The following is a 22082-nucleotide window of genomic DNA, read 5'->3' as shown; positions in this document are numbered from 1 at the left end:
CTTTTTTGTAATAATTTTTGGAGGTGGAAGAGTGGGTGGGTAGCACTGGCGGAGGCAAGGGGGGCAACTCCCCCACCTCCCACCCCCAATTGTCCCAGAGGTGACTTTTGTGAAACGTGTAAATCCGTTGAGTTATTTAGGGGGGGTTCCATTTTTCAGTTTTCTGCATCTATATTTCACTGATTTTATCGATTCTACTTGCATTCTGTCGAGCAGTAGTCTATGCTGATATTTGATGTTTATGTATGTTGTCATTTACTGATATTTCTTATTGATTGTTATGTACATGTAGTCCGACATTATTTTGTTTCCATTTGTATCTTTTCTAACTTTGATTTATTTCAATACATTATATCGACTTATCCCAGTATTATTGTGTCGTTATTTTCCTTCAAAATACGCTCAAAATGCAGGAAATGGAGCCAAAATTTTCAAAATTTTCTAGGGGAGGGCCCCAGACCCCTCGCCAAAGCCTCGCGCCGCCGGCGTTGCCAGGTTTTTGCCCCTCTCCCGACCCCAACTTTAGATCCTGGCTACGCCACTGGTGGGGAGTGGCACATTGGGCGTGATCATATAAGAAGATTGGGTGGCGGGTCCTGGGATGAGGGGGCCGTTCCACGACTAATTAATTTCACACCGGAAAATATGTACTATTGATTTCACGCCGTCTGTACTAAAGTTAAACAATGTTAGGCTTTGTGATCAGGTACCCGAATAGCAACGATTACGTGTTATATTATTCATGATATTGTGTAGAAACTGTATTATAGTGCATGGCGGTTATCATGTTTGTTTATAATTTCTTATCGAAGGAAGTTCAAATGTTTAAAATACAAAATTAACCTTACCTAAAGATTCACAAAGAAGATTCCGAAGTAAACATATCTCGGTTATCTTCTTATTCTATCAATAGCCAGTTACTTGTTGTATTTCTCGATTTCAACTTGTCACGAAACAATCGTTTTAATTGACTAGATCCCAAGCGAGAAAGCCGTGTTGTTTTTCACAGCGTGGATCCACGGGAAAGCGTGCAGGTATAGGACGAAGGAGGCCTGCTCCTTCAAAACAGGTTTTTAAAGCATTCGTCGCGCCTGAGTGCTTCTTTATAAAACATTGTTCAAGTTCGGCTTTATTCGTCCTAATTCGGACACGCTGAAACGAGGTAGGGAAGTATATAATTGTTGGCAGACTTCTTCAGTCAGAAGAACACAGCTCTTGGAGGTGAGCGGATTACGAACTTGTTCCTAAAAGACGGCTTGACTGCAAGGTAAGAATCGCTACATACGCATTGTATTTAGATAATGTTTGTACCTGTAGCTACCTGTTGTGTAACTGTATGCAAGAATAATAAACATGTAACGTTGTATTCAGAAACATTGGATACATACTCTTTAGTATGTCAGGTCGTTCCTAACAATACTGGCCCGGTTTGATACAAATACATTTATGTAGTAATTAATACTTTGGAATAAATACATATTTACAACATCTTTCATTACAGAAAACCCCATTTTTGTTGGGACTACCCAGAGTTTTGATAGCGGAGCGAGTTCGTTCTCGAGTTTCAATACAAGGGTGTGGCCAGTTACGGGTGTATTTTCACACGGTGTGTAACAACATGGCAATGCAGCCATCATCCGAACAGAAAAACGACCACCGCATGGACGTTCTTGAAAAAAGAACGGACATGATCCAAAAATACCTGGAAAGAAAGGTAGTTATCTCTTCATGCATATATATTGAAGTAACTTTGAACTTTTATCTGTATTCTGTACAGCTATTAAATACGGTGCTTACTGTTTTAGTAGCAAGTACAAGTATTTCTTATATAGTATGTGAGGCCAATATTGTATAAAACGACCCTTTTCGAAACTTGTCCGGAATGACAGCAGGGACGCCATACTAAAGTTGCACCAGTTCAATCTAGAAAAATATTGTAGGGTTTTTACAAGATATGAAAGGTTAGTAAGAAATGCAACAGGAATTTCTCCCCGTCTGTACCCCTAAAAAGCTGTACGAAAATTAGGACCATTATTTTTGACATTTGAACTCTCCAATTTCATAAGACGACAAATTAACAAAAGCTGATGCTGATCACGTTGATTACAAGGTTAAACCCAAGGGTGTTTAACCTTGGAATTATGCATCCTCGGTACCCTCGGTCTACGATAACTTTACGAAAATGAACGTAACTTCTGGAGTATTGAGGATAGGGGTATCCACTGACAGTGTTAAGTAAAGATTTGTTAGGGAATATAAGTAAAATATGTTGGTGCCCTTGTTGACCAGCTTTGCAATTTAACATTATCAGATTATCAGCTGTTATTTGCAGAAGGTGAACTATTGATATCGGATTAAATGTTCGTTGTACAAAATAAGATTTTATTGTAGTTACACTTTGTGATGTTGGGTTGACCATACTTTATAATGTTGACCTGTCTGGAAGCCATTAGCAGGAAGGGAACAGGCTTGGTAATTTTTACAGCAGTACAAAATCACATTCAACAATATTCTATTTCTAAAGAAATAGTATCTCATCCTTTCTCAATATTTGAAGCTTTTCTTAAAACTGTACTTAATAGCATATTCTTGTACTCCTATTCCTGCAAGTAAAACAGTTACACAGTTTTTAGAGAAAGAGAAATGGGGCTAGGAAGACGGGATACAAGTGCCTAAGGAATAAGTGTCAGACTTTTCATAGATCAGGGTTGGGAAGAGGTGTTCATTGAGATCAGAACATTTTTTTTTGAAATTTCAGAATCTGTTGGAATATTGATTTGGGTTGGATCAGTAGAAACTTTATTTGGATGGTGAGGAGTTCCTAGTTAAACACATTGATTTTCAAATTTCTGAATTATGGGTGAAAGAATTCTACATTTAGTAGAATGTATATTAGGGAGGACTGATCCTTTCACTTTTTTCTCTGGTGATCCAGGTGTTTGGTAGTCACGACTGGACTCTGTTGAGTAATTGGGTGGGGACTGATCCAGATAATATAGACTATTATAGACTTTTAGAAATTAAATTCCCTCCGTCAATAGTCGCTTTATCAGACTATTTAATTGGAATGAGTCATCAGAATCTAAGGAAAAATGGTTGTTTTAAAATGGAGCACTTTGACAAATTTGGAAAGGAAAAGTTGTCACAAGAGGTAATGATGATTTTAGTGGTAAAATTGAAGTGTTGGGAGTTTGGACAGGTACCTGTTTTCCATTTTTTTTTTTAAAAAGGCTTCAACAATGCCCCAAATCATTCTCAAGCAAATGTCAATCCAGGAGTGCAAGTTCAAGACCCGACAATACTGACTATACCCTGGTATATTCCTGTTAATGAGATTTAGAATATCAAAATTATCATTACAACCCTCCCCTATATCTTCCTCTTCCAACCACAAAATCCCCAACCCAACCCCATTCTTGTTCGATAGGTTTAAAAATGTGATATGTTGTAATTGTTATTATTGATGTAAAATGGCGGAATAGTTGGGATCATGGGGTAGGTACAAATGGCTGGTACGCGATTCATCAAGATGGAATTTAGGCATAGGTAGTTTAAAGAAATCAGGAGTATTTTTTATAGTTCAGTAAATACATGTTCATTTTATGAACTTCGAGTTGCTGTATCACATTAAATCTTGGACAATCATTATACATTGACATCTTCCTGAGCACAGTTAAGGTGTATTAATACTGGTAATGAAGTCTAACCACCTCCTTTCATCCAAGTAGTTTCCACCGCTTATCCACACTTTATACAAACACTCCTGTTCCACTCCGATGCTTGTCCTGAATATTGGTTCAATACACAGGACAAGCATCAGAGTGGAACAGATCTCCTAAAATAACTTTTATCATGTTGGCCCTAAGGTTTTTGATATGAAAGTGTTGTCAGCTTAACCAGAAGTATAAAAGATTTGTCTTGAAATATGATTTACCATGTCAGAATAATCTTTTTATTGCATGTCTAATATGTTGGTTTTTTCATACTTAAAATCTATCTTGTGTGGAAAAGTTCACTTTTCCTCAGTTTAACTTTTAATGTTTCGATCAAAGTTGATCTGGAATTGTTGACAAACAAGAGTTAAATGTAGACAATAAGTAACACATGGGTAGAGTCGTATGGGATTGAAGGTTTAATGTGACTGATCAGGACTTATATTTATTGGTGAATTTAAATTCATGCTGACAAGTCCACACCAATCATAAATGGCAATTTCATATACATGTATGAGTCATTTTATACAAGAGGCTAAATTTGAGTAATTTCCCAGTACCCCAAACCTAGTTTCATGATACATATGTGCTCTATTACCTTGTGTGAACAGGTTACTATTCAATAGCTTTCACCACAATGGGTTATAAAGGCGGTTTCAGACATGTATGCAGATTGATTTTGCTTAGACCTTTTATATTTAGGGTTATTTTTTGCACATTTCAGTTGTCATGCTGATTATACCAATGTTTTTTAGATCATGCAATGAAGTCTTCCATATAAAACCTGCTTTACACATTGATGTGAATTTCCCCAGATCATTACCAGTAACTATAACCAGATGGTCGCTTATTAAAAATGTGGGCTTTCCTCAATTTAGCTATTTCTCTTCATTGGATTGTTTCGAAACCATAACTTATGTTTTATTTACGTATGCAAATTCTTTGCAGTTTCGTATACCAATGTTGTACAAATTGATTTTACTGGTTAACGTGCCCCAACAAGACTTCACATAATGTATTCACTAACAGGACTGTCAAGTGAAAGATATCATTAAAAGGAAAAATTCTCTTCTGAAACTGCTATGGGGTCAGATTCTTCAGAAATCTAGTTTTATGACAAGTGTGTGTAATATTAAGTAATGGTTATAACAGGTATGTTTACATTTTGCTTAAGGCTATTCAGTGTGATCAGGAAGTAAGATGTGCCAAGTTAGGTTGTACATGTACAATCTATTATGCTATTGGCATTCTATTAAAAAAAATGTTGAGTTTTCTGATGCATGTAATGTTATGAATTTGATGTTTTTAGTCATCTTTTTTACAGAAAGGAGGCAAATTGGTGAATATTTTTACATTATCTAACATTTCAGATGTGTGCTTTCTTTAATAAAACCATATTCTGTTAAAAGAATTAAATCAACATTACCATTCAAGATACAGGACTTGGATGTAAGTTAGTATCCAATGTTATAAAGGTGACAATTACCTATAACAAAACCATCGCTTGCATTCGAAGTTAGATGACCATAAATCCCCTAGTTTAGTATCGTGCAAAATTCTTGATACATGAAGGTGTTTTTATTTATATTTGAAGCAGTTTTCCTGTAACAGTACCCTGGTAACCCATCCAGGTTCTATGTATATAATCAGACAGTAATAATTTAGGAACTCTTTGACTCTTTTGAGCATTTAATTCGTTTTATGAAGACTGTTACAGTATGATATAATAGGATTATTTATGTGGGTGTATAACGTGTATAATGAATGTAACATAGAAAAGAATTGATTTTTTAAGTTCCCATTCATGGAAAATCTACCATCTTTCACAATTCTACATAAAATATTTGTATTCCACCAGATGTTATAATGCACAGTATTCACATCAAGTTTGTGAAATTTGGAGAAATTGAAAACGGGATGGTAGTTTACCATTATATAGTTTATATGCATATGTAGACCTTCAGACACACCTGCTGAAAATGCAGGGTTATATAATTACCTGGTGTGTATTATAAGGAATATTGTGCGCTTAGTTTTTGATGGTATCTTGAAATGTTTAAACATAATGGTAATTGAAAGTCATCATTCAAACATTTAGGGTCTGTGTGACAAGCTCTTAAATATTTCATCTACTAAATGCTTTGAAGACGATAATATGTTGCATTACACTTCAGCAGTTTGATAATGATACTGCTTATGTCATCTTGCCTTCACATTCCAAATATTGACAGAATTTGAATTAACATTTCTTTTTCTAGCTGTTTCGTAAATGTTTTGAAAATGAGTATAAACAGGTCAACTTCCTGCTCTTCAATATCTTATTCTTTGGGATATAAAGAATTGTCAAGTTCTTTTCTACTTTGACATTCAATATGATGTCATGTGTATTTGTGGGAATGAATGTAACTTATAGGGTGTTGCTATAGTAACTGGTACTTGTAGTTACTGCTTTACTCAGTCGACCTTAAAAGGAAAGCGTGGGAAACTCTCACATAACTGGTAAATTATGTACCAGGTATGTGGCTATCCTGTCCATGAAAAGCCACAGTAGGTAATGTTAGGGTACGTTTTACCTGACGACCAACTGAGAACCTTGAACTGATATTTAAGGTTTTAATTTCTACTGTCATCTGATGCAACATTCATGAATACCAGAATGTGAGAATTTTGTCAATTCCAACGTATAATAAGAAAGCTTAAAATAGCATTTATGACCAGAGGATGAAATTAAAGTGTAAGTACGGAATTAATATTATATTGATTATTGGGTGGTCGGGTGGCGCAGTGGTAATGCACTCGCCTTTCACCTAGCTGTTCGGGGTTTGATTCTGGGAATGGATGTGAAAAGGTATGGGGTCACCTGCCTGACCATGTGGGTTTTCCCCGGGTACCCCAGTTTCCTCCCATAGTTAGACCTCTCTCGCACTTCCATCCGAGCCTACAGGAGTGATTAATATTAGTTGGAAAAAGTTGCTTCGATTGTTGTAAAATAAATTAAAGTTTATTATTATTGATTTCATTTTAGTATACTGTACTGAAGTCAAAGTGCTTCATCTTTTGACATTTGTGAAATAGTCATATGGATGTACACTATAGCTACAGTATGGGAGATGCTTCTAACAGTTTTAGGTAGATCAGATTGGTCAGTTTGATGTGCAAGTAAAATGAATTTGCAGAGTAAATCGGTTGATGCTGTTTGAGGACAAACATTAACCAGAACAAGTACAAGTAACCTGAAATGCACTTCAGAATTCAGTTGTGAAGATTGTAAAAGAGACAAGTGAATACCACTTACTACAACTTTTGAAATATTCAATTGTCTTTTTTAGTCTTTTCAGTCTAGCTCCTTCAAAATTGATACACCTTTGTCGCATGACTTAACTTTCAAATGCCTAGCCCACTCCCTCAATCATGAATGTCTATGTATATAAACTTGCATTCTTTAAGACTAGGGATCAGATTTCTTGTGGCTGAAGGTTCAGTGTTACTTGTAAAATTCGTAATGCTGATCATGCTGATACACCTCCATAAAATTGCCATCAAACAATGGTGTATTTTTTTTTAAGTAAATGAAAGAGTGGGCTTGTGATAATGCTGTCTCAACAATTTAAATTGAATTCGGACAGCTTGTCATATTGTTTGGCTGATGGTAGTGTACACACGCTAATTGACAACTCTTCTGTAGAATCTATTTAACATTGAAAAGTCTGTTTGCAGGACTTTTGTAACTGAAACAAGCTTAAAGGTAACTCACAGGTCATTACTAATATGAAAAATATAAAATTCTTGTTTTTGCATACGAAAAACCTTTTTGATGTTAATGTCAATATGGATTTTTATCCATCGAATATGAAGTGTTCCTGTCCTATCACAGGTCAAATTGTAGATATTGGTCTTCCAACATGTTTTTTATATTTATCATGTTAAGTATTATTAATAATCTGAGGTTCTGATTGTACAGGAGTCTGGACTAGGTATTCACATCTACAATAATTTGTATCAATGCTTGTTTAATAAAATCTCATTCATTTACAATCTTTGAAAGATTGTATTAGGATAAATAAAAATCGAGTGCAATTTGCATTTTTATGAATGTTTGCATTAAATGCTATTATGCAATGATATGGTCTTGGCATTTAGTGTATAGATGGGAATATTTGGGATTCCCATATTAGCATGCTGTGTGTTGATGAAAATGGTAGAGAATGTGGATACAGTAATTAAAACAAAGTTGCTGGGATTCATTTCTATACTTAGTACATTCATTAGTATAAAGCTGGCAGCAAGTTATATATTACTGTGGTAGATTTAAATTGAATTCACAAAGGTGTGACCAAAGAATGATGTATACTGTTTCATGAACATCAGTCAAAATATAGGCGATTAGTGAAGCATGAAGGTTATATTAGAACATAAGTTTGAAGGTTAGAATATGTAAATAGTGAAAAGAACTTGTGGAATTCAAGTGTTCACCACGTGCAAGCCGTGTGTGTGTTGAAAACAAGGTGTCAGATTTTTATGGATGTATTATCTAATAAAACCCAGGTAAAGTGATACTCAACAATTCTGAAAACACTGCGACAATAAACAGTAAAAAGTCCTGACTATATTGTGTATGACGGGTGTATACTCGTAGCAAAGCATTATGGGAAGGATGGTGAAATCTTCTACAATAAGGGGGTTGTTGGCTAACCACAGAATAATGAAATAAGTTTGGGTTTATATATCATACTGGCCTGTATTACTATATATGGGTGGGCTTATTGAGTATGGACTGCCACTTGTCGCTAGATAAATAAGGTATTATATATACAATTTCTACATTAAAACATCACAAATTGCTTCTCACAACATGACAAATCTTATTTAAATTTCTATGAATATTTAATTTCCAAGTATTTTCATCCGACCATTAGATGGTTGTCTTAAATTGCCTTTTGTCCATGGTCCATTGTCTGTCCATATAATACTTGTTGCTATTGGAAATATTGGGGATATTTCTCAAACTTCATATGAAAGTTCACCAATTACCTTAGTTATGCCCATTCATTTTTGAGTCCTATGAGTGAAAGGAATGGCCAACAGATGGGGGCCATCTTGATTTCTGGTGTACTGAAACTAGACTAGAACTTGATGTAGCATGTTCCCCATGGCGTCCTATGTGGTTTTTTTCCCAAACATTGTAGATTTCTTTAAGGTTATATAAAACCATGAATTCACAAGTGATGCTACCATCCATAACTTGAGTGTATTGGCCTATAGATTTTTTAAAATGCAAGGTGAAGAGTCATGTTACCATCTTGAATGTAAGATAGATCTTAAACCCAGTATAATAGAGGAATACCTCTATACCTTAGATAATAGTGTAAAGCCCTTTACTATAACACTTCAACCTTGGCCTACTACAAAGCCAAATGTCAGGCATTAAGTAAACAGGAAAGCATGCTGTAGACATGCACTATATATTGTCTGGATTGGCTTTTTTCTTTATAAATAATTGAGTGACAAAACTTATCAAAAATGTATAAGCACAAGATGAAATGCTGCATCAAGAATTGCTGTTAACATGTATCCTGACAAATAACTAATTAGATGTAGCGACATATTACCAGGTTTGTAAAAAATTCTCTACATTTACTACCAAATAACCATTTATCAGAATTGTGAACATTGCAAACAATAATATGCAATGTAATACAAAGTATCAATATTTGGTTGATATCATTTTGGTAAATATTTGTTAAAATATGAGCCTGTCATTTTAGTGTTTGCTATTTTCAGCATATTCCGAAATCTTTTTTTATATTATTTTTTATGCAACTAGATACACAAGTTTTAGACCATAAGTGTTGTATCATTCAAGAAAGTAGTGGTAGTTTTATTTTAAGTAAAGCATATTCATAAACTTTTCAAAATTAACCAACCGTGACTGTAGGTGATCTTGACAAAGGTTGTTGACTTTGTCTCGGAAATCATTACATACATCCCATTTTGTGCTGTGTACTGCTAACAAGTCGGGGTGACCCATTCAGATGTTCTGGCTTTTGTCCTATACAATGAATCATGCAAGCGCTGAATAGGAAATATTTCTAGAATGTTAAACAACTTGTTCACATTGTACCGAGTGTTTGGTCTATACCTGAAGTGTAAACAATTTCAGATGTACAATTGATCATTAAAATTAAATATGACCCTTTAATTAAATAGTTTGGGTGTCTTGCCTGCCCAGTGACCTAGTCTTCTAGCAGTACATTACAATAAATGGTAGAAAAGTATTCTAGAATTTGTTTTCTTAATTGAAATGCAAATCTAACAAGCATGATTATATCAAAGTATGCATTTATAATTGAAGTTTATAAATTCACTAAACAATTACTGGTTGCAAAAATTTGAAAATACCCCAGGTAATGATTTAAGTGTTGGAAGCTGCAAATCGCACTAAAATTGAAAACATTTAAGATATGCATATGAATATGAAAGATTAGATTGAGAGATGAGATGAAATGGAATATTTTGTTTTACAGGGTAAACGTTTAGATGATGAGGATGGAGATGAAAATAAGGAGAGAGGAAACTGGAGTGGACGTTTCGATTTCTTCCTTTCATGTCTGGGATATGCTGTGGGTCTTGGAAATGTTTGGCGTTTCCCCTATCTGTGCTACAGGAATGGAGGAGGTAATTTTCTTGGCAAATTGCATTTATGAACTTGAAATATTTTTATCTTAACCTCATGAAAAATAGGATTAACATGTAAAATTGACAGGGTCCAAAGGTATATAGATTAACGACAAAGTTAAGGTAAAGACCCAAGGTGATTAGCATTAATAACGGCAAAATATGAATGATTTCAGACGTTTGGAGACAAAAAATCATGAATATATTTCTAAGATGGAAAGGCATGCCAGATTTCATATATTTAGTTCCCAAAATAAAGCAGTTTTTTAAAAGTTTAGTCTTATTTTTTCAGGTGCTTTCCTGATCCCATATGTTATTATGTTGGCAATCGTGGGAGTTCCAATCTTCCTGTTAGAGTTGTCCCTCGGACAGTTTGCAAGTGCTGGACCTGTGACATGCTGGAAATATGCACCACTCTTTACCGGTATGGAAACCTTGATCACATTGCATTCAATTTAGATCTGAAGTGAGTTGACTGTTGTTATGTAGGGATAGTTACCAGTGTAGCTTTCTACACAAGTGTCATAATTATTACAGAAATTCTCTTGAATTTATTTTGAATGTTTACCAATGCGAACATGAAGGAAAAGTTAAAATTGCTTGTACATGTCATCAATACTCAGATTTCAACAAAAAACTTTGCAGGTGTCGGATATGGAATGTTCATCGTATCCGCTTTGGTCTCCATCTACTACAACATGATCATTGGCTGGGCTTGTTACTACTTGTTTGCATCATTCACCTCCGTGCTACCCTGGGACAAGTGTGGATCCTGGAGTACAAACCGTATGTATGATGCATATCCTGACTTCTATTGTCTTCATCACATATCTTACCAACTCCGAATCTTTTTTACAAGATAATAATGTTAAGCTGTGAAAATTCCTGTCTTTATCTGGCTTTTTATTACCCACTTCTAACTCATTTCTGCCTTTTGAAAGGATTGATCTTTATAAAACATGGTTGTCCCCTACTTAAAGCTGTGATGGGATGGAGAGGAGTTTCCCTTGGTTTATCTGTAATGCTAAGAACATCATGGTGTTTTCAATGTTGTGATCCATAAATATTTTCGCTTGCAGTTTGCTTTGACAAAGTCCACATCCTGAACGTAACAGCAGGTGATACGTGTGCTTTGGCTGGTGCCAGAACCAAGAACGCGACTTGGTACAGCAACACAAACTGGGGAACTTGTCATAATGCTCAGCCATTTGAAAAGTCCAATGTAGTTGGCTTCATCAACAAGACACTGGCTAATGAGTTTGGCATCAAGCGAGAACTGCCATCACAGGAATATTTTGAGTAAGTTTTTACTGTAATTTCCATAATGCCCAATTTGTTGGTGATAAAATTTGAATGGCCAATGAAAAGATTTTTTTCAAAACAGTACAACAAATTACTAAGATCCACAATTTTAATTTTTTTGGTATATATGGCCCGGATAACTAAGTGGCGCCTGAGACCTTAAATGACCTTAACACTTTCAAAATATAGCACGCAAAACATTAAGTTTTAAATTTCAATTGGATGGTGTTGCAAATCCTAGTGCAGATAACAGATTTAATCAGTAATTCATCTCTATTTTATGTAAAAATCACTGATATCTTTAAAATTTCTATAAATTTTGAAAGTTGGGTTATCCCCTCAGTTAACTGACAAACCATCATGTCGGATACTAGATTGAATACAATACAGTAGAAACATAAACATTTTACATAATTGTATCAACATTCCCTGATATCGCATGAACAAGGGAGAATGTAATTAAACTTTCATGAATATTTAACATTTTGTTTTTACCGTATCTAAATTCACTTGACAGCTTCGTGGCCACTGGTTCAGGCTTCAGTGCAGGAATACAGGATTTGCAGGAGCCACGTTGGCAGATGGTGCTGTGCTACCTGTTGGCCTTCATCTTTGTCGTGTTGGCCCTCAGCAAGAGTATCAAGACTTCTGGCAAGGTACAAGAACAACAATCTATAAACTGTGGTCTTATGTTTTACTCATTTGTTTAATCATTCAACCAAACTAAGTCCAAAAATGGTTCCAACTATCCACGATTTTGTTATTGTCTTGCGACCGCAAGTCGGATCACAAGTAGAAGTAGTCAAATCCTTTGGACTACCAAGCCAGCAGAATTTTGCAGTGGTTACCAAACAAAGTTAACATACCTCGGTTATGTTTCTTACAAATAAATCCCAGATATTTTCATAAACCATGGTGGCAGTGGAAAAGACATTTGTCTTTATCACTAGTCCACTTTTGAGTGTAGATTAGAAGCCTTGATTAGGCAGTTGCTTGGTACTGGCCACTGGTCAGTGTCATTTCTTCGAAATTCTGGCTTTGATCCACTATTTAAACCTTGCATGTCTCTAATTACCCTGTCTGAAGACAAAGCAACAGCAAAAACTTGATTTAGAAGAAAAGATCTTTTTTATTCACAAACCTTTCTATTTCAGGTTGTGTATTTCACTGCCACATTCCCTTATGTTGTTTTAATCATCCTCCTGATCCGTGGTGTAATGTTGGACAACTACTTGGAGGGAATCAAGTTCTACATCACTCCTGATCTGGAAAGACTCAGGGACTCTGGGGTATATATTAAGATACTTTCAATTTAGACATTTTTAAATATTGATAATGGCTTATGGATCTTGCAGTAATTACTATTAAAGATGCATGCAAGACTTTCACCTGGTCTTGGCAAATTCCTGTACTTGGAATGGTTAATATGTGAAGCTAGAATTAAGCACAATAAATCTGGCAGGATTTCCCGAGATTTTTAATGTGTTCTAATTTATGGATAGATAAATCGCCAAAACCCTTTGGGGAAAAAAAAATTAAATACATATTCGTTTCAGAGGTCAGTTTTACCACTAATGCTGCTGACAAGACAACTGCCAATTGTCTATGTCTATCTCCATCCAACCATTAAAGAATTTTCTTTATTCTATGATAGGTATGGAAGGATGCTGCTGTACAGATCTTCTTCTCTCTGTCCGCTTCCTGGGGAGGTTTGATTGCTCTGGCTAGTTACAACAAATTCCACAACAATTGTGTGAGGTGAGCAAAAGTTTGTGGATTCCTAAGTAATTTTGGAGTATTTCTAGAAAAAGAATTTCAAATGCGTGCATAGTGCCATTAAAAGGAATATACAAAATACAGCCCGTACAAAATACAACCCAAGGAAGCTAGAAACTTTCCAAACAGAAAAAGAAAAATCTTCAAAAATCTAAAATCCCATCACAAATGTTTTAGACTACACAAATACCAAATGCATGAGTTTACAAAAAATGCATATTTTGTCAACAGGGACACATTGACTGTTGCGTTTGGTAACTGTCTGACCAGTGTGTTTGCCGGATTTGTGATCTTCTCTTACTTGGGGTACTTATCAGCGCTGATCGATGTACCTGTTAGTGAGGTGGCGAAGAGTGGACCATCTCTGACCTTCGTAGTCTACCCCTTCGCTGTAACAACTCTGCCTGCTGCTCCATTCTGGGCTATCCTCTTCTTCATGATGTTGATCACTCTCGGTGTGGACTCTGAGGTAATTTCACAAATGAAAAAAAATGTAATTATGTTCAAATAGTTGATTCTTTGGTATTGATCAAATAAATCCTAGCAATGCCGAGATTCAGCGGAAGTCAAAACAGCCCGATGGGAGTTAAACCTACATTCTTTAGGAATATGTCATTTTAAGTTTGTCATGAACCTGAAGTACAAATCAAATACTTTTACAATTTTCGTTGTAGTTTGTGTTGGTGGAGACCGTGATTACATCTCTCTTGGACAGATTCCCCAAACTGAGAAACTACAAGCTCCTGACTGTCATTGGAGTATCATCTGTTTTCTTCCTCCTCGGTTTAACAATGACAACAAATGTAAGGAAAACTGAATTATGCTTTGAAATTGTCTCTTTAACATTTGTAAAAATCTTATCAGAATAAATTTCAAAAGATTTTCAAAATTTAAGAAACTGGTTCTATCTACTCAAAGTATTGGAGATTTCTATTAACCCTGATTACTATTCAAGGGATGGGAATATTTTAACATATGAGAACTATGTAGATTTACTTTTAAAAAAGATCTATAAAAGTAGGATACTTTTCAGCTGAAATGGATGTAAAATAATTGATCACTGTATTTTCATCATAGGGTGGAATCTACATGCTGGAAGTGATGGATACGTACTCAGGAGGATGGAACATCCTTGTCATCGCTATCTGTGAATGCATTTCTATCGGTTGGATCTACGGTAAATATGCCAGGCTTTTCTCTAACAGATCTACAATACTCATCCTGAGTCCCAATCACTGAACATTTTCCAAAGATTTTGCCCCGACCCTTTTGGTTAAATTTTGATGTTGATGATGAAATGTATATATTTTTGAAACTTGCACTTGATTTTTTCCATTTCTTTTTACAGGAGTGCGACGATTTATGAATGACATTGAATGCATGATTGGAAAGAGCTTTATATTCATGGTGCTGAAGTACTGGTGGGCTTTGTGCTGGTGCTTGCTTACCCCACTTTTGTGTGCTGTAAGTATCTTTTTCAGGTGACTATACCTGCATTTTTTGAGTTTATTAAGGTTGAATCTACACGGGTCTGCATTTTGACGGCTTGTCATAGATAGTGGTTTATATAGGACATCAGCTGACACCAGTAAATCTAGGGTTTCCAATTAGGGCAATGCTCAAGAGGTATTGGATATAAAATATGCAAGAAATCCAAGTTAACTTAAGTAAATGGATGGATATTTTAACCGAAATCGACAAAAGCAAATGAACTGTAGATTAAACAATTTTCCCGCGTTTGTTAAAAAAATTAAATGGCATATTTGTAAGGCATGTCAGGCTCCCATTAAAATAAGAGACTTAATAGCAAGATCTAGTTTTTTAATTTCCATAAATATGTGGCTTTCAAAGAAGAAATTCCTGATGTACTAGTTAAAATGTACCAGATAAGGACATTCGTTTGCGTAGTATATTCATATTGATGCATCTGGTTGATATTGTTTGACTATCGGAGTAAATCAAATTTATCAATATACAAATGAAGATTAAATATCTGATACAATCCTCTTCATCAGACCGATGATTCAATATCAAAGTTTGATGTGATAGTTGACAGAACAGTATTCGAAATATTTAATAAATGTTAAAAATGTTTCGCTTGAAATAATTTATTGAAGGGTCTATATTTTTGCTTTGATTTATTGACATGATTCTTGATCATTTGACCTTTCAGGCCATCATCATTTTCTCTTGGGTCGATTACAAGAGCATGGGAGCAGGCTCTAATGGAGATAAGTATCCAGTGTTTGCAGATGTCCTTGGATGGCTGATGACCCTACTGGTTATCATCTGTATCATTGGAACCGCCATCTACCAGCTGGCTATCACACCAGGAAGTTTTGCAGAGGTAAGTACTCGAGATGCCTTGTGTAAGAGACGGGGTGGAATATAGTTAAACCAGCCTGTCTGGCTGCATCGCGTTTGTTAGATTGAATCTTGTAATATAACTGACCTTCAGAATCCATAAAACCGTAAGAATTAAGTTCTGTACTGCAAGATTTTGTTGTATAGGTTTTTATCGATCTCTGTTTCTGTATCATTTCACTAAAATTAAAGAATTTATCCTGTCTGCGTAATTTCATTGTTATAATATTTATTATGACATTTCACAAGTCTTGAATGTATCGTGATGTTAAACACGCAGGTAGAATCAATGTGTGCAAGGTGGTTATATAGCTGTTCAAATCCTTTAGCATCTCCGATAACGGTTGAGTAACCTTGCAATTTTCAATAATTCAGAAGCATGGATCATAGTCATACAACAATTGTTCCCTCTTCAGGTGAATACCCAAGGGATGGGAAATATCACTTTTATGAATTCTTGAAGTCACCCAACCAGATCAATTATATTGAACATCAATGTATAGAATTGCTTTGAAAACCTTCAAGTAAAAAGCACACGTGATATTGAAGTTTTTGTGGAGAGATGTTATTTTGACTTAAAACATCTTGGTTATCTTGGATTTGAACTTTTTTCAATTAGATTTTTAGGTGAGCCTTTAAATTTTGTATAATTTTAGCGCTTCAGGAAGACCTGCTCTCCTTCTCCTGAGTGGGGTCCTGCTCTCGTGAAGCACAGGGAAGAATGTGCTAAATACACGGTGGCTGAGGGATATGATCCTTCATTTGTAGTGGATCCATGGAACAATACTCCCTTGCCTGCAAAATCGGATCTTCCGGTAAGACAACCAGCAACAATTTTTTTTCCACTTTAAGATATTACATTTTTGACACAGATCTCAAACTAACATTTTCATTTTAATACTAATATGGTATTCAGTTTACAGTGAATTTGTATATAAAAGCTGCAAAGAGCCAAATATAAACAGCCATGAGATCTTTATTTTAAAGGTTTTCTAGTTACATGCCAAGATTGCAGAATCGCTAATTTTCATTGTTCATTGATTTCCAAATTTCTAGATTTGGTGACATGCTTTTTGATAGCAGTATCAATTGCCCAATATGCTCCTACTTCATTTTCAAGGTGAAAGAATACCAGTAGTTTTTATTATTCAATAAGCCCATTTTGGGTACTCAGTTAATAATTCTGCCCTCTATTGCTTTTAATTAGAATAACTCATTGTCCTTAGATGATGACCTCGCCCCCTAACTTTCAATCGGAGATATGTTGGCCCCATTGACTTACTGCAAAATAGTGAAATTCCTTGGTAAAAATTGAATGTAAATATATAGGCCTCGGGAAGCCCTGAATGAAACGTGTTATATAATACTGTTGCTGTCCAAAATTGAAATGGTCTGAACTCCAATGAATGAAAGGATTTATTTAAAATCGGTGTATGTGGCTGTTGTGTTTCAGATGACCACAACGGGTGGTAATCTCAATGTAGGCTATGTTCCATGTCAGGACATGCAGTACAAACCTAATGTAAAGTTTAATTACAGTATCTTTCTAAACTTTTAGCTTTGTTTTAGTGCAGATGTCACATCATAGAGCTTCAGGAAATTAAACTCCAGTTTTGCTTAAAAATTTATTTGAGAAATGCATTTTGAATTTTCTGATTTGAATACTTAAACAAGTATTTTCCGAAGACTTACAATTCAAAAATGTCAAATTATTTAAGAAAATGAGCCACTTCAATTTTACAATCAATGGATAGGCATTTGATTTCCTTTTCTCACTGGAAAATAAGTCTTCCTCCTTGAAACTAAGAAATTGGCATTTGGCTGATTTACAAAATTGGCAAAAGATTGTGCATGTAGCTCTATGATTGGAAAACCTGCTTAGCCCATGAATTCTCCATACTTGTGCCTTACCCTGCACTCCTTAACTCTCTTTAAGCTTCATATTATCGGATCAAACATGGTTATTATCCCCTGAGAAATGCGTTTGCGGGGGTTATTAAATTGGGCTCTGTCCGTCCAGCCGTCCGTCAATCCAGGTGTTTTTCCGGGCTATAACTTCGAAACCGTTCAATTCAACTTCACAAAACTTTCAGTATAGATTAAGTCATTGCCCTAGTTGTGCCTTTTGCTATTGTCGACATTTCACTTATATTTTTTTTCTGTTACCATGGAAACATAACCCGAAAACACCAAAAGAGGGCTTTTCCGGGCTGTAAATTCCAAATTGTTCCACTCAACTTCACAAAACTTTCTGCACATATTAAGTGGGTGTCCGATTTGTGCCTTTTGCTATTGCAGTCATTTCACTTTATATATTTTTTTGCTGTTTCCATGGAAACAGATAACACAAAAAGAGGCTTTTCCAGGCTATATCTTCCAAACTCTTCCACTCAACTTCACAAAACTTTCTGCACATGTTAACTTAGTGCCACAGTTGAACCTTTTGCTATTAACAGCATTTCATTTTTTCAATATTTTTTCAGTTTTTGCAAAAATATAGTTAAACCTCAAAAGAAGGCTTTTTCTGAGCTACAACTTCGAGGCATTGGCCCCTCAAGAGTGATCATTATCATTATTGTTACATGTTTTCCATCTCTTACATAAAAAATCTTTTGTTGCCTGAAGATAGCCGTTATGCCTGAAAACGTTATTGAAACGCATTTGTTGTGTTGATTCTATATTTTCAATTATCTCTATATATATCTATAATGTTGAAGTTGAGGAGACGCGAGTTTATTTTCTACTAGTGTTTTCACTCTAATAGACCTTCACGTGCAAAGTACTGATACATAAGTGTGTGAAGTCTCAAATTATTACAGTGCTATATATAGCATATTTGGGTTCCATACCAACACCTGTGCGCGGGGGATAATGCCACGCTTTGCGGCATCTTGTTTGTAGTAGGGAAACAGCAGTTGTCTTATCTCGGATCTGAAATAACCCAAGATTAGATAACAATACTGCATTAAGATTTCCTTTTCCAATTAAGACTGGATATATACCAGTAGAGAATATTTACATTAAATCCTTGGAAAATTTTGAAGGATGCCAGACATTGCTTTAATCCTGCTGTCTCTTGGAATTCAAAAAGATCTTTCAAATTTGAATTGCTTAAAATTGGACTTGTTCTGCTGGTTTTCTTCCGAGTTAAGTTTCTGCAATTGGCTATCAGGTATGTCTGCCACAGCTGACTTAACAATCGATCTATAGATAATGTCATTTGCAGTATTCTGGTACCGTATGGTTTAAAGTAGTTGCGATGGATGACAATTTTAGTGGCTTGAGCTCTGAAGAGATATAAGATGTAGTAAAACGTATGACTCTAACAACAAACTAACCTTATTTGCACATTTTAGATGTAATAAAACTTGATATACAGTGCAAAAATATTAATCATATTATACTGGTTTTGGAGTCCAGATGCCTCATTAGAGAACATTAGATTCTTAAACTACACTATAAATTAACTTATCGAAACATATTTTTTAATGTTGCACACAAACAGGTATGACATCTAAAACAGCAGGTAATCGGTTGAAATTAATCAACAGGTATTTGGGAAGCTTGTTCCAGCTAACAGCATGGCCAATATTTATCTGAAACAAAATTTGTACAAGATTGTTCATCCGAAATGCACCTGACAATTTCCTTAGCATGCTCTGTTGAGTTTAAATAGATGTGCACCTGTTACCTTTTACAAAATAAGACATTGTCTAGCAGTTTATTAGATTTTGAAATTTAAACTTTGTTTACAATGTGTCATTGTTGTAAGAGATGCAGATTACAGGTATTACAGGTATGTAAAACCATCTACGTAAGTTGTAAGATTTGTTAGAATATTTGAGGTAGCATATAGTCGCCGCCTTGTCAGTCAAGGGCGCAATTTTTCCCACAGTTAAGCAAGGATCATGCAACTAGGTGTATACATTGGTCCTGCTAAGGGGACATGCAGGGGACATGAAGTGTACCATTACTCCTAAATTAAAGAGTTATTGCCCTTTGTTAAAATTGTTTCATGAGCATAGCTTTGCTTACATTAAAATCTAGGATCTTGCAACTTGGTGTATACATTGGTCATACTAAGAATGTGCAGTATACCAATCTTAGGGCTTCACAATCCCTTGATTACAGAATTACTGCCCTTGTTACAATAGTGTCCAACAGTCTTTTCAGAGCATTCATCAGTTTCAATGGTACTCGTTTGTTCAGATTCGGATGTCTCCTGTCATAACTATAATGCATATTGCATTAATCCATCTTTATCAACTTTAAATATTAAAGCTGTCTAAAATCAAAATCGGAAAAATCAAGGCTCTTACAAATTTAAAATATTAAAGCTATTTCTGTTTCAATATTTGTCAATTACTTTGGTCATTATAAATGCATTAATCCTGCAATATTAGCTTGGATGACCATTTAACCCAGTCATCCAATAGCTAATTGAGGTGGGCTTATTGTGATTCATTGTGTCAATAGCTAGTAATTGTTTTCATTAGCCAAACTTCATCAGATGATGGTTTTCAGATCGCCTAGTGTCCATGGTCCATAACCAATCCTTTATCACAATTTCCGAGTGTACTAAGTACAGTAATATGGAGGGATATTTCAAAACTTCAATATTGACGTATTTCCCATGGATTTTAATTTGTGTCCCATATTTGGGAGATTTGTCATTGAAACAATACTGACAGGTGGCCATCTTGGATTTTTGACAGCTGAATTTTATTAAGTACTGGAAAGAATTCTCAGTGTATAGTTAGGTTCTAAAGTTGTAGCCAATGATAGGGTTAGGATTGGCTGGTATATATGATGGGGATTCTGAAGCTTATTTGGGTTGCAGAAGATTGGCACAATGAATTTGAATACTTTAGCCTTTGAAAAATGGATTGAATTTTTGAAAAATATGTAATATATTTCAAAAAATATTTTGAATGTTTTTCCTACATTACTTTTAATAAGTCGATAATTCATGATGTAATTGATTCAAATGATTTAAAAGTTGTGAATACAGAATGGAATTAGAATTATCAGCTATTAGCTATGTTGGTTTATAATAAATGATCCAGGTCACAAGAATAATAACCATTCATAAATTGTATTTTACAGATGACCCAGAAGGGAGGTTATAACAATGATGGGTATGATGCAAGGCTGTAGGAGTCTCATAAGGAAGATGGATCAACTACTCAAACAAGCACATGACAGAAATTATCAACAAATTTCTCCATGTTTGTAAAAAAAGGTTGCATAATATACTGTGTTCTAACACCATCAAAGGCTAAACTCCATGAAAGTGTAGGGATTTCAGAAATGGCTGTCAAGGTGAAAATGTCATCAGACCATTGCTACAATGATATTGTCAATATTGTCCCAATTATGACAGAAATGAGTAGCTTAAGACATTTTACCTAATACTCCACTTGCAGCAACATACATTTTAAGATACCCTTAACTTAGTGATGGCAATGAGTTTTACACGGATTGCTCAAAGGAATTTTCATTGTATTGTGGTTGTGTACATGTATACATTCCAGAGCTGCCATTGGTAGTGGATAAGGTTTTGGATCAAAGATTTACGCTTTATACAAGTCCCAACATTGTGCCAACTTATATATTCTGCAAATGGTTATATGATGGGAAGAGATTTTATTAACATTTTGTGATATATTTTATAATCTTTCATATATATCTAAATTAGTCGCCGTCATGCTTGTAAGAAACTAACATATTATAAACAGACTGTCTCCTCACAATTTGCCACCTCTTTGAAAAACAAAACATTAAAATTTTATGTTTGCAGGAAGGTCTAGTTAAATAATCTTTTACAAAAATATTTGCAATATTTTAACAATATGAGATCCAATTTATTTTAGATTAAAGATCATTAAACATTTTAACTTGTCATGAAATTCAAATGCACATTTTAAAATTATATTTTTAAGAGGTGTTGTGCAGAAAGTACACATTTTATATATTATATTCAATATTTTTGTACATAATAAACAATTGTATATATGATTGTTTTCGTTATTTATTTTTTATACATATCGTCCTAAGCCTGTGTTCGTCCATGCGTAAACAATTTATCACTATTTCTAGAAGTACTTGATGGAGGTTATTAAATTTTGAATGTAGGTTCCTTTTGCTCCCTAGTTGTGGCTGGTTTGAGTTTGGTACTTCTCGGACAAAAGCACTGAAGCAAGTAATGAATGGATAGCTCTCAAATTTCATATGCATGTTCCCTTTGGTCTC

At 34.9% G+C, this 22082-nt stretch overlaps 1 protein-coding gene across 4 annotated transcripts; it reads left to right on the top strand.

Annotated features, from left to right (window-relative positions):
* The first annotated feature begins 1212 nt into the window (after positions 1-1212).
* LOC132546844 (sodium- and chloride-dependent neutral and basic amino acid transporter B(0+)-like) lies at positions 1213-21744 on the top strand. Of its 4 annotated transcripts, XM_060210568.1 has the most exons (18): positions 1213-1267; positions 1502-1714; positions 5038-5052; positions 10238-10388; positions 10681-10812; positions 11034-11174; positions 11468-11687; positions 12208-12346; positions 12845-12979; positions 13345-13448; positions 13698-13935; positions 14141-14269; positions 14544-14643; positions 14815-14930; positions 15640-15813; positions 16487-16645; positions 17284-17352; positions 20937-21744. In XM_060210568.1, the coding sequence occupies exons 2-18, from the start codon at positions 1619-1621 to the stop codon at positions 20985-20987; spliced, it is 2169 nt and encodes a 722-aa protein (XP_060066551.1). In that variant the 5' UTR covers positions 1213-1267; positions 1502-1618; the 3' UTR covers positions 20988-21744. The 4 variants fall into 4 exon arrangements, with proteins under 4 accessions (XP_060066551.1, XP_060066552.1, XP_060066553.1 ...); XM_060210569.1 differs by lacking the exon at positions 5038-5052; XM_060210570.1 differs by lacking the exon at positions 17284-17352.
* The last annotated feature ends 338 nt before the right edge of the window (positions 21745-22082 follow it).

The sequence above is a fragment of the Ylistrum balloti genome, unplaced genomic scaffold (assembly GCF_031769215.1).
Source record: "Ylistrum balloti isolate Yb309-2 unplaced genomic scaffold, AGI_CSIRO_Ybal_v1 Utg369916, whole genome shotgun sequence".
Classification (NCBI taxonomy): domain Eukaryota; kingdom Metazoa; phylum Mollusca; class Bivalvia; order Pectinida; family Pectinidae; genus Ylistrum; species Ylistrum balloti.
The sequence above is the reverse complement of the archived record's forward strand: the minus strand, read 5'-3'. Positions and strand labels throughout refer to the sequence as shown.